Source organism: Copadichromis virginalis, linkage group LG3 (genome assembly GCF_057382275.1).
Source record: "Copadichromis virginalis isolate Kocher_CV1m ecotype Utaka linkage group LG3, C_Virginalis_male_GT1.1, whole genome shotgun sequence".
NCBI classification, from domain to species: Eukaryota; Metazoa; Chordata; class Actinopteri; order Cichliformes; family Cichlidae; genus Copadichromis; species Copadichromis virginalis.
In genome coordinates, this window is record NC_140620.1 from 33507516 (window position 1) to 33521066 (window position 13551).

Consider the following 13551-nt stretch of genomic DNA (forward strand, 5'->3'; position numbering starts at 1 on the left):
ATTGAAAAAAGTGGCCATGAAGCGTATCCAATGCAAAATGTCATTTTTCGTCTTCTATGCGTCACACGCTTACAGCTGTTGATCTCATATAGAGATAGACACAGCGCACCACTGTAGCAGATTTCATGCACCATCAGGATCATACATCAGTTTCCTTCATCCCTGCAGACCAATATATGTGCACCTCCCACTGCAGTGTATCAGAAATCACAGGCAACGCTTCTCAACACATTTCCTTAATGCCAAAAATAAACTTCTGCTGTGTAACTAGCAGTTCTGACTGATAAGCCTATCTCTCCCGTATTTTATGCCCCCTCCTACACTCAAGCACCATCAGCAATGACTCTGATTGTCATCGTGTACTATCCCCTGCTGGGACTAAATGAGCAGCAGCTCACTGACGCCACTTGTGTTCCTCTAAGGAGCACATGTGCAACAGAACAAGTCGCTGCAGTAGCGTTTTATTGATTACTAGACGCGTAAATAAAACCGAACCCAGTGGAAGAGGAGCCCACATCCACACATGCACCAGCGACGTCCATATTTCTGCACACATTCTTGCCCTACAGCTTCTCTCCACTTGCCGCCCTAACCAAATGCCTCCAATGTGTGTGTGTGTTTTGTTTTTGTTGGGTTTTTTTTTTTACACACGCGGGTAAGCTCGTGTATTTCCGTCTACCTTGACTGCTTGTAAATTCCGCGTTCCGTTGTTTAACAAGTCCGATCAGGCAAATCTGCCTTCCGAGCGCCCGGCAAGTCAAACTCCCGGGGCGAACTTTACTCATAAACCTCATTCCAGAAATAAATGAAGAAAAAAATGTGTAAACCCGCTTAACTCTATAATAAACAAATACATAAATAAATAAATAAACCAGCAGCAATGCTCCTATAACATTTCTTAATCACCTGCAGCAGCTCTGCTGTCAAATGCCTTGTTTCCCTCGACTTTTTGTGACTGTTATTATTATTTACTTATTTATTTTGCAATACTCCAAATACTGTGCACAGATTTTGGTGTGTGTGTGTGTTTGTGTATGTTTTCTTTCAGCCTTGCAACAATATTCAGAGTGTGCATGTGACGCTGAGCTGTGAATTTGAACGCACATTGGATCTGTTTCTTGGAAGTTCCGAGCCCAGCGAGGACCTCTCACGAGAGGCTTTCTGGTAAATCGGGCCAACACAGGAACCACATGTGGCTCCAAATACAAACAAACAAAAGAGGGGGAAAAGGTTAAAGTGAGTGGAAACCAGCTCTCACCTGTGATATCGACATATTCAGGTAGACAAAGAGTCCCGTGGTCGAAGCAATCTGCAACACTACCACCACTATCACCACCATAGCCACCCACATCTTGGACGGCGTTTCCCGGCGCGCTGCCGCGGTCGGCCCGCCTGCCGGGACCATCATGTAGGTGGTTGATTCGCTGCTCACCGATCTGAAATAATCCTGTTGCTGTGCGCTCGGAGTGGCCATGGCATTCCCGACGCATGAGTGAACCATTAAAACCAAGGGAGCAGCGAAACGACAATAGCCTCCACAGACCTGAGCGACTGACCGAAAATTAGAGCAAAATTAGATTTCCATGAGACGGCAGCTGCCAGCGCAGCTTCTCACTCGGAGCTCAGCCCAGCGGGAGACGGAAAGGGAGGACAAGAGAGGAGAGGAGCGCGGGCAAGAGAGGAGAAAGACCTGAAAGTTAAAGTTCGGATGTGTCCATGTCCGCTCAGCGCTCAGCTGCCGTTTAAAGCGGGACTGGAGCCGCAAAAGGAGGCAGAGAGCACAGCGGAGAGGGGCTGGTTTAACCTCTTCATCACCCTGGAGCTGTGGAGGAATTCGCTCTCTCTCTCGCTCTCTCTCCCATGCACTGTTCTTTCAGTTTCAGCGCGGACTCTGCTGCCAAATGTTTCAAAAACACAAACTAAAACAGAGAGACTAACTTCAACTTCAAGGGTTCATTATTTCCTTAAATTTACTGTTTCTTACTGATTTTTAAAAAAATCTACCTTTTAACATTCACACACGCCCACATCATTTTTAATGATCTGTGGTGTCCCTATGTGTGCAGGTCTAGGCTCCTGGGGGACTCCCATGATGCATTCTTCTTCAGTCACCTTTTTTCACTCACTATGTGTTTCTACACCTCTGCATTTAATCATTAGTTATTATTAATCTCTGGCTCTCTTCCACAGCATGTTTTTGTCTTCCTCCCTTAATCCTAACCAGTCGTGGTAGATGGACGCTCCTTCCTGAGTGTGGTACTGCTGGAGGTTTCTTCCTGTTAAAAGTGAGTTTTTCCAATCCACCATTGCCAAAGCTTTGCTCATAGGTGGGCAAATGATCGTAGGGGTTTTCTCTGTTTTCTTTACATTATTGTAGGGCCTTTATGTTGTTGTGATTTTGGGGCTGTATAAATAAAATGTGAATTGAATACTGTGTCTAATGATGTAACAGAAGAATACAAGATGTTTACACTGATGTCCTTCAGTATGCTATACAAGGTGACAGATGATAGATAACCCAACCTGTGGCTGGTACATGTAAGTAGCTTCCTGTTTCACCTAGAGCAGTGGTCCCCAACCCCCGGGCCTCGGACCGGTACCGGTCCGTGAGTCGTTTGGTACCGGGCCGTGAGAGTTGAGGCTCAGGTGTGAAATGTATGGTTTTCAGGGTTTTCAGTGTTATTTTGTTATCGTTTTTATCGTTAACTCGGTTTTCCTGGGTCTTTTCACGTGTGTTATGAATAAATCTTCTTTTTCGGTACCGGTACTAGTTTCATTTTGTTGTATTTATCCGCGACACCTTAAAGGTCGGTCCGTGAAAATATTGTCGGGCATAAACCGGTCCGTGGCGCAAAAAAGGTTGGAGACCGCTGATCTAGAGGACCAGGACACCTGCCAATACAATGCTGAAGGCCATAAATAAATAAAAAGTTTTTGGACATATCAACAAACGGGTCAGCTGGGTTAGTAACCTGCACTCAAACTGTATGGCGTGCACTGCACACAGACACAGACAGCTGTTTAATGGTGTTGGCTACAGCTGAATCCACATCCACACAACTGAAGCAACATGACAACATAATAACACATGAGGTAATAATAACAACAACAATAATTATTATTATTAGCATTGTCATCCTACAATCAATAAATAAATCAGACATTAATAATAATTCTTTATTTTATTATATTCCACTGTATTGTAAATGTTAGTTGACATTATCTTGTTATGTAGTTTAAGTTGCGTTTCTTATTATTTCTGTGTTAGCTGCCTGCTGGTTTGGTTGTTCCTGGTTTGATGAGGAGGAGGCGGTAGGCGAAGCTGCTTAAAGTTCAGATGTGAATTTGCAAAGTTGATTTAAACCACCTGTCACAGATTGAAGTGTGTTGCACTGGGTTTGGTTATTGTTCCTCCACTATGCATTTTAAATATCCTGTCTACTGGTGGAAGAGTGAGTTTGAGTAATGCTGTTTTTAATTGACTTTTGGTGTGATGCGATTCATGTCTTTAAATAGCTTAAAATTATATCAAAAATTGTATTTTTAATATAATTTCAAAGTAACATAAAACACACTTTTTGGCCTGTGCATTTTTACCTGTGTGTGCTTTGACTGTGTGTAAAGTACAACTAAAACAACACATTTCAACTCATCAAAAGTGGATCACAAATGGTGTGCTGTGAGGAAAGGTGTGCCCTGGTCTTTTGTTATGAAGATCCTGTGATTAAAAAAAACATTTTGACAGCAACGGGGAGATTGATGATCAGAACACATTATTTTGCCGTGTGCAGCAAACCACAAAAACCACTGGTGGACTGGTGACTCATCTCCGAAAGATTTTTTAAAAAAGAAGGCTGTCAATAGGAGCTCCTGCAAAAGTCTACCTGCCTTTTGGCTTCAGCTGGATTGTTTTGTGTTAATGCCAACACCGTGTCAAAAGCTTAAGAGATACTTAGGCAACAAACATCTCTTCTGAAAGTAAGTAGGATTACTTCTATAGAGTGAGTATAGAGTGAGCCAGATTCTATAAAAAGGCAGTGAAAGGAGTCTGAGTGCCATAGTCTATTAAAAAAATCACAACAAAAGACTTGTTAAGATTACTGTGGAAGCTTGTTTCCATAACTGCAAAAATAAAAAATAAAGATTATATCTATATATATTTTATGTTCTTGCTGTTGTGGAAACAAGCATGTGTACTCCACATATTTACCAATCCATTTTGATTTATTAACTCAAACATATGAGAAATAACTTGAAATTTCAAAAACAACTTGAACTATAAGGAACATAAACAAGACTCCATAGCTTAAAAGCAGGGCACAAAACAGAAAAATCAGCATGCAGACTAGATGAGCTGGAAATCAAACTATTAACCTTCCAATAAATAGATAACCTGCTGTACATCCTGAGTCACAACCTAGCAGAGAACTACCAGCTGTAGCCTGCTGTGTCAGCATCCATCTGTCATTAAAAACGGTCACACTTTCATTCGTGCAAGACATTTAATTCAGTTCAAATCAGTTTTATTTATTTAGTACAAAATCACAACAATAGTCACCTTAAGCACCTTATATTGTAGGGTTTTTACCTTACAATATACAAAACAATACAAAGAAAACCCCAACAATCAAAACACTATGTGTCATGGGCCTGAGTCTGGGAACCCAGAGCTCATGTGTTTTTTGGACTTGTTTATATTTTTGATGGCAGGTGTGTGCGTATTGTGCTGATGTCCCCGTGTCCCTGCTGCAGGTGTGCGTGCTGGTGTATCCGGTAGGCCGGTTTACAAGCACCATCAGGCCCGGCGAGTGTACCCTTCCAGGTGGCTGGCCACACCCAAGGATGATGACACACACTTTCAGCTGGTCAGCCTCATCGGGGGGAGCTACTTAGCAGTGTGGCTCAGCTCCCCTGGACGCTGGATCGTTGCGTGAGAGTTCCCGTCAGTTTCCCGGCAAGTCAGTCTGAGTGTAAGCTTGTCGCTGTGAGAGTGTTCGTACGTCTGCTTCTGTGATTTATCTCAGGAGGACTGCGAAAATGAGAGGGTAGCGAGCACGGGGTGAACGGTCACTAGGGAGAAGACACGGCACGAGAGTCGGGGAAGCACGGGGATTTATTGTTGTTGTATATAATTTACTTCACTGTAAATAAACTCACAGCTTTCATCACACAAAGTCTGTTTGGGTCCTACTTCCCCACATCCCCACGGTCTGCCATCGCAGTCCGTGACACTATGAGCAAGGTATTGGCAACAGTGGGAAGGAAAAGCTCCCTTTTAACAGGAAGAAACCTCCAGAAGAACTAGGATTGGGAGGGGCATCCATCCGTCTCAACTGGTTGTGTGTGAGGAAGACTTGACAAAGATGCTGTGGAAGAGAGCCAGACATTAATATATACTAGTATTTAAATGCAGAGTAGCACAAAAATGCAGTGACATTCAACACAGGATCTTGTTGCCTTAAATACGCAGTCTTTCTAATGATCTCATGAAGGTTCTCTGCTTGTTGAGATCTGGAAAGACCAATCAGATTGCTGTTTACAAAAACCTTTCAATAATCACACACACACAACTGAATCTTGTGGTTCCAACTTCTCAAACCTGAATTTTTGCCCATTACTTAGTCTTCACTAATAAATATGCTGAAACAGATTGATGAAATAATGTTTTTCCTTTTCTGTCTTGTAATCTTTGTATTCTCTGAGCGGCTGTCTGAGCCACATTTGTGTGCATGTCTGTAGTCTGTTCTAAATCTTTACCCTGTCTGAGAGCAAATATTTACCCAACGCCCCCCAGTTTATCTGTGCAGCCACAATTATATATTTTAACATCAGTTTCCAAAAACATCACAAAGCAGCGTTTGGGTCTTTTCAGAGATGTGACCTTTGGGGATGATTTTATTAGGGTCTGCAGTCAAAATGTTGCATAAAGACTCCATCCTGCTTTAAATCACCAATGTCTTGGTTGTCTTATTGTCTTTGGAAATAAAATCATGATTTAGTGCATATCTAAAGCTTTAGTGGACAGTCAGAAACAGTGTTTGCAGTTCAGCTCTAAACAACGCCCTTTGCACACTGCCACAAACAGCTGCGTGTGTCTGTTCAGCATCAGAGCTGTTTATCAATGATGGGAGGCAATGAGTTGACAAAGGAGGCAACCTTGGGTTGCTGCCAGTTGGAGAGCAACACTTCTGTTTTTAAAACTTTAGTCTGAAGAAAAACTGAAACATTTTCAGGACTGGCCTCCGAGGATGTTTAAACCAGAGAAACCAGAGTCGGAGGCACTTCCCCGTGTGTTTCGTTTTTCTTTCAGTTTTGTTGCATTGAAGAATAGGTGATACTTTTATGCGTGAAACTCTGTAGCAGTACAATCTGAGAGCGTTTACTGCTCTCAATGCCACTTTTTCTGGGAAAAGCCTTTTGAAGATTGGAAGTTGTTGTGGTGTGATACAGAAGTGCCAGAGGTTTTAGAACCAGATGTAAAAGCTATTCATTCCAACTGGGACATCTTGCTGGGACTTTAAAATCTCAGTGTCCAAGAAGACTGTGATGTACTCTGCAGGTGAGACCTAATCAAATTTGGAATGAAAGAAATAAAAACACAGATGGTGAAAGAAGAGCCAGATTCTTTCCATGTCCACAAAAATGGTTGTTATGATGGAGGGGACACTGTTTTGGGTTTAAAAGTTAACCCCTGGTGGGCTGATTCTGCCACCACTGTGGGAGGTGTCTTTGACTGGATGATGTTTCAGCACTGCAAGGTCATGGGTTTGACCCCACATGTAATACACAGCACCTGCACTGATACACATGCAAGTCTCGGACAAGTTGTAAGTGTTGAGATGTGCAAGTGATTCAGCCTGGAAACAATGTGGCTGGCATGCAGTACAATCAGTGTAGAATGGATATTTTCAAATCACTTAAAATCCAAGTTAAACTTTGCCAGAAAAGCCAAGAAAAACTGTCCATAACTGTCAGTTAGGGCAAAAAAAGTGGTAATGTCCCTTATTGTTCTCTAATATCTGCTTAATGTTTAAACTTATGCAATACTACCATTAAAAAAACTAATACTGGGACTTTGTCACAGTTACAAAACAATATCTAATCTTTTTACCTTCTAAAAATATCTTCATTTAATTTGGTAACAACTCTGACATAACGTCATGATGCATTAAGGTGGACTTAACTGTTTCCAGAGAAAGGCGATCTGGACCTCCTTGTCTCAACTCACTTTTGCATTTATTTTTTAATAGTGACCCTTGGGAGCATTTAATGCAGCCTGCAAGCATGACAAGGAAAGAATGGGCTGCTGTATGTATTCTTCCACAGTTCATGTGATTCTATGATGTATATTCAGAGAACAAGACAGCATTTCTCTTTAGTTTCAGGTTATTCTTTCTAAGTGATCACAAAAGTCTACAGCTTGATCCAAACTTTGACAATGTCTGCTCCTTCAGGTGAAATTTTAAATTTGACCATTATTTAATGTTACATATTTAGAAAACTCCTTAGCTCTGATTTGTTCACAATTGTCATTCATGTAAGCAGGTTAGATTACACTCAGCAGTAACCTCATACAAACAGTTTGTGAGGAATCAAGGTGAGTCCAGACTGCTGCACCTCCCTGAGCCTGCTGGAGGTTTTGTCCTGTTAAAAGGGAGTTTTGACTTCACACTGTCGCCAAAGTGCTTCCTCATATGATTATTGGGGTTTTCTGTTTTTCTTTGTATTATTGTAGGGTCTTTACCTTGCAATATCAAATGCCTTGAGGCAACTGTTGTTGTGTTTTGGCACTATATTAATAAAATAAAATTGGGTTGAATTAAATTGATTACTACTGTCATTGCGCAACAAGTAAGTTGGGCGCTTTATGTGTGAAGTTTGCATGCTATCCCTGTGCCTTCATGGGTTTATGCAGTTCAAACACTCGCATGTTAGATTAACCAGTGATTCAAAATAGATGCAAATGTCTGATTGTCTGTAGTAGCCACATGACTGACTCATGACCTGTTCAGGACCTCTTGCCCTATGGAAGCTGGGATGGACTCCAGCCCGCTGTTGGACAAGTCAGCAAGAAAATTGATATGTTTATTCAATTTGGAAAAAAGAGGAACAAAGTGCCAACTTTCCAAACAGTTGGAGTATTTTCACAACCAGATGGTCAGAGGAAAGGAAAAAGAAAAGTATTTAAGCATCAGTGGATACCATGCTAAATTGTCTGTTGTTTTTTCAAATATGGCAGTACATTTTTCTGATGAAAAGCTGTTTAACTTATCAGCCCTATTCAGCAGGGGTACAACGATACACAAAATTCACGGTTTGGTTCGGTTCGGTTCGATACTTTGGTGTCACGGTTTGATATTTTTTCGATACAAAAAAAAGTGTTCATGCCTTTTTAATTTGTCATTTATTAAAATTATAAATATATATATTAACTCAAAATTACAGTTTTTAAATTTAATGTTGCTGAAACAACAAAGTAATAAAAAAAATAAATCTATCTGATCGAGAAATCACTCATCTTTGGAAAAGAGAGTTTATTACAGAGAAATGGCTCTTTCCAAAATAAAAGCTATACTATCCGCTTCTTCTGGGCTATATTCTCAGCAGCATATTAAACATATCAGGTCCCCATAAGGAGAATCATGTGCTAACGGCTGTCTAAATGACTCGGGTAACGTTTGTAGCATGCTTGCTTGTTGTTTTTGTCTGCTTCCACTTGTCTTTGCACTAGGATGATGTCGGCGTAAATGTGCAGTCATATTCGTTGTGTTCCCACTAGTGCTGTCAGCGTTAATCTCGTTGAAATGACGTTAACGCCACAACACGGCAAATCTCCGTTAACGAGCTACCGCGGATCGCCCCGTGCATGGGGCTGGACGGCCAACACGTTAACGAGCTAACTGCGCTAACACACTAGTTCCCACTAATGTAATTGAGCATTGCATGGCACATCCAACATACTGTTTTACTTTAGTCCATGACGCGCTTACCTTCAGGGTCATACGTCACATGAAAACCAAAATAGTTCCAAACGCCAGATCTGAATGAGGGTGGGGGAGGTTCAATTTGCCATGTTGCAAGGAGAGCTTAACTTCTGTCTGGCTAGCTTGCCCTGCGCTCAGTGAATCTGCGTTCGACTACTCCGCCTAGGCTGCACTGTCGAGCGCAGATCCACTGAGCGCTCAACACAGACAGCATCGTCAGAAGGAAAGTTGATAAACTAAATTAAAAACGTTGTATTGCTCGATACATATGCGCACCAAACCGAAAGCACTGTATCGAACGGTTCAATATCGATACGAGTATTGTTGCACAGCATGTGTCCAACTTACACTTCACTCTGATTTATGAATGCTGAGCCAGTTTTACCCTCGTAAAATAGAACAATCTGTACACTGCGCAGGTTTTTGCAGGCTATTTTGGCAGTGAAGAAAAATTGTCTTCATACCTGCTTCAATTGTATTTTGAGATTTTAGTTTTTCAGTTTTATTGGCTGTTTTAAGAAATTCAATTCAGCACACAATTTGGTGGTTTAAGACTTTAACAAACAACTTAATTGAAGTTGAATAAAAGACACCACTTTCTCAGTGAGTCAAAGCAGTGAAACCAGTAGTACAGCAAGTCAGTGTATAAAGTTCTCCTGCTGCTGCACAATCAGATCAATGTAGGTCTCGACAAAGAGCTTTAAGGGTCTTTTTTAAAAAAAACAAATCCATTTAATCTAAACTGACATTATGTGAAATGATAGAATAACTAACTGGAAAGATACTGAAAACAAATGTTACGATTTTCATACAGTGTTTTTGATCAGGATTAAATCAGAAGACATGGTGTTCTTATTTAAAACAAAAAGTACCATCCACATGGCAACACTGTGCGGTCCTGGCATTGGGCTGAAATGAAATCAAAGAAGATCAAGTGGAGGACTGGTGAAAAAGGTCTTTGAGTAGTCAGGTACTTTAAGGAGCAAAGGGAGAAACGCAGCTGGCAACACTTTGGTGATGCAAGAAACACTTAAAATCCTCTAAGAGATTTTCATGAAAGTCTCTGCCATTGAAATATACACTCAAGTACTCCATAAATCTAAAAATCTGATTATTAAAGATATAAAAGATTTTAATTATTGCAATTTTGTTTTCCTTTTCTTAATTTTAAAATTGGAGAAAAAAACATGGCTACGCCCTTTCGACACTAGAGTCCAAACTGCATCGAATTTGCAGATGACACCACGATTATTGGTTGCATTTCAGATGGAGACAAGTCTGGTTACAGAGCAGAGATGAGAGCCCTGACATCATGGTGTTGGGACAACAACCTGCTGCTCAACATCAGCGAGGCCAAAGAGCTCATTGCAGATTACAGCAAACTGCGGGGTGGAGAGCACACCCTCATTCACATCGACAGGACAGGGTTGGAGAGAATCAGATGCTTCAGGTTTCTGGCGTCAACATCAGTGAGGACCTGAGCTGGTCACATTACATGGATTTGATCACAAAAGCAGCGAAACAGCTCTGCTTCCTGCGATGGCTGAAGAGGTTTGGCATGGACTCTAGAATACTCACCAACTTCTATTGATGCACCATCAAGAGATTTCTGTCTGGTTATATCACGACCTGGTACGGCACTTGTAATGCTCTGGACCACAAAGCTTTATGGAGGATGGTCAGATCAGCACACAGATCAGCAGTTTTCCTTTTCTACGTGCAATACTGAGAAACCTCTGAGACCAAGAATTTTAAGGTGTTCTGCTTATTAAATCACATTTATCACATAGAAAGCAATGTGTGTGTACTGAAGGCATCAAATGCTCATTTATTGCTTTAAATTTAATTCGTGACAGTTGCAAATAAATGTTATCTAATTATACTTGGCCTTAATGATCACAAACTATCTGAAACAAGCAGCTGAATTATTACTTGCACATATACAGACCTCATTATTTGAAACTTCTCTGTTGTGTGGCTTGATTTTGAGAAATCTATCTTGATTTATGAATACATTGAGTATTTGGTGTTAAATCTTACGAACTCATTGGTGATTTTCTTTCATAAGAAATGTGATAACAGTGTAAAACCCCAAGTTTTTCCTAGTTTTCCCTAAAATGCTTATCTTGGTGCTCTCTTTATTTATTTTTTTAAATTTAATTCAGGGTTCATATGAGCAATGGCTTTACCTTCCATAGACTGAGACAGCTGCAGCAATTTATTTACTACTAGGGTATACAGAACCCCCCTGCTATGCCTCCTATGTGTATCATTACACTTCTTCCCTTTTCCATCTCTCCCCTCTCCACCCCCTTTGTCTTTCTGGCAGCCAACCACCTGACAACACAACAAGCATTTCTCCAGATGTGTGTGTTTCCTCTGACACCACAGCTGTCCACCCAGCCCTGCAGCTTATCTATGCGCCTGTGTGTCAGTGTGTATATTTGTGAGTGTGTCAGTCAGTTAGCGTCCCGTGGTAGGAAAACACAATGGTGATCAGCAGTGGGAGTTAAAAGTTCAGAGTAAGCATTCCATGACATATTATGTATCAGAGCTGAGGGACTATCACATACTGCTGCAGCCAAGCCAGCGTGTGTGTATTGTGGTCTCTTTGAATGTGTTTCTACCTTAAGCCAGCAAGTATGCTTTGCACCTTTTAGGTCCAAAATCTTCAGTTTCCGTTTTTTAAAGGCCAAAATTTTTGTTTCGATGACCGAATACATCCCTAGTGTCTGATTAAAGGAGCCCGATAATGTCCATTTCTGTAACTGTTCAACATCACAGAAAGATTAGCCAGCTGTGTAGAGGTGAGAGGAGTTTATTGTTGATGTGCTTGAATGCTATATCACCAAGGCAACAAGGCCAAGAGACTTTAGTAGTAGCTGTGTCAGGCATTTAAAATTGACATTAAGGCAACAAAATATGCTAAAAGGTTTAATCTACCTTAGTCATCTCAGGAGGACTTTAGATCTCTGTGGAGTGGGGACCAGTGTTGGTCAAGTTACTTGAAAAAAGTAATCAGTAACTAATTACTGATTACTCCCCCCAAAAAGTAATCCCGTTACTTTACTGATTACTTATTTTCAAAAGTAATTAATTACTTAGTTACTTAGTTACTTTTTAAAAACACGATTTACAACCTGAAGAGGTGATAAAGTGATAGATCTTTCAGCCCAATTCTACTTTTTCTACATAATCCATCATACAAAATGTAATCAAATGGAAAAGTCTCTTTTTTTAACTTGTTTTATCAGTTTTAATCTTTTAACTTTATGCATCAAGCAAAACATTTAATTATATGCAACATTCTCTGACTTGAATAAATTCGTTTAACATTTAAACCTATTTTCTGCACATTCCAGCACATAAAATAAAATATTTTTTGTGTTTTCACTCACTCTTTCAAACAGATGCAAGTAAAACACAGCAGAAAATAAATAAAGTCAAAGACTCAGCGGTCCTTTTGCTCTATTTTCACCTGTAAAGCAGGAGCAGGGTAGGCGGAGGGTTACCCTGGTGCAGGTGTGCTGCGGTCAGTTGAAGAATCCGCGCGAGTGTCTCTGAGTTTCCCATCACGTCGTAGCTACTCGGTGCTTGCTCGGAAGTTTAGGGGTTTTTTTCGCTGTAAAAAGAAGCTTTCTTCCCACGCACGATGGACGCTAATGTTTTTGTCACTTTTTATGGAATCAAACTCAAAGTAAGGTCAGTACTTCCACACTTTAAACGCTGCACGCTCATACTCTCTCCCGCACTCGATATATTATCCATTGTTGATCTGCACACAGCTGCTGTCACCAACGTCGCACTTGCTTACGTCACTGTCATGAGACATTCTCGCAAAAAAAATCACGGTTTTAGTAACGCAGTAACGCAGCGTTCCTACGGGAAAGTAACGGTAATCTAATTACTGATTTTGCAATAGTAATCCCTTACTTTACTCGTTACTTGAAAAAAGTAATCAGATTACAGTAACGCGTTACAAGTAACGCGTTACTGCCCATCTCTGGTGGGGACACAGCAATAAAATTCTTCACAATTTTCATTGGCCTGGGCAGACAGAACCCTCACATTGCAAACCAGGAAAGGTTACCTCAGCTTGCCCAGTTCCAACCTTCATAACAAAACACGGACATACCCATGACACTGATGGATGCTACAGATTTCAAAAGCTTGTAATTAAGCAGAGGAAAAACCTGCTTCCAGAAACTGTAGCCAGCTGTGGCCACAATATTGCAGTAGTTTAAACAGAGGTGGGACCAAGTCATTGTTTTGCAAGTCTCAAGTAAGTCTCAAGTCTTTATCCTCAAGTCTCAAGTAAGTCTCAAGTCTTTATCCTCAAGTCTCAAGTAAGTCTCAAGTCTTTATCTTCAAGTCTCAGGTAAATCTCAAGTCTTTATCCACAAGTCTCAGGTAAGTCTCAAGTCTTTATCCTCAAGTCTCAGGTAAGTCTCAAGTCTTTATCCTCAAGTCTCAAGTAAGTCTCAAGTCTTTATCCTCAAGTCTCAAGTCTTTATCCTCAAGTCACAAGTCAAGTCTCAAGTAATGTCAGGCAAGTCAGAGTCGAGTC

At 40.8% G+C, this 13551-nt stretch overlaps 1 protein-coding gene across 1 annotated transcript in view; it reads right to left on the reverse strand.

Moving 5' to 3' along the window:
• Positions 1-1757, reverse strand: part of tnfsf10l (TNF superfamily member 10, like) — a 75086-nt gene extending 73329 nt beyond the window's left edge. Inside the window, exon 1 of the mRNA XM_085450744.1 lies at positions 1259-1757. Coding sequence (XP_085306870.1) covers positions 1259-1501 — 243 coding nt within the window. The 5' untranslated portion in view covers positions 1502-1757. The remainder of the gene's footprint in view (positions 1-1258) is intronic.
• Between the last annotated feature and the right edge of the window lie 11794 nt (positions 1758-13551).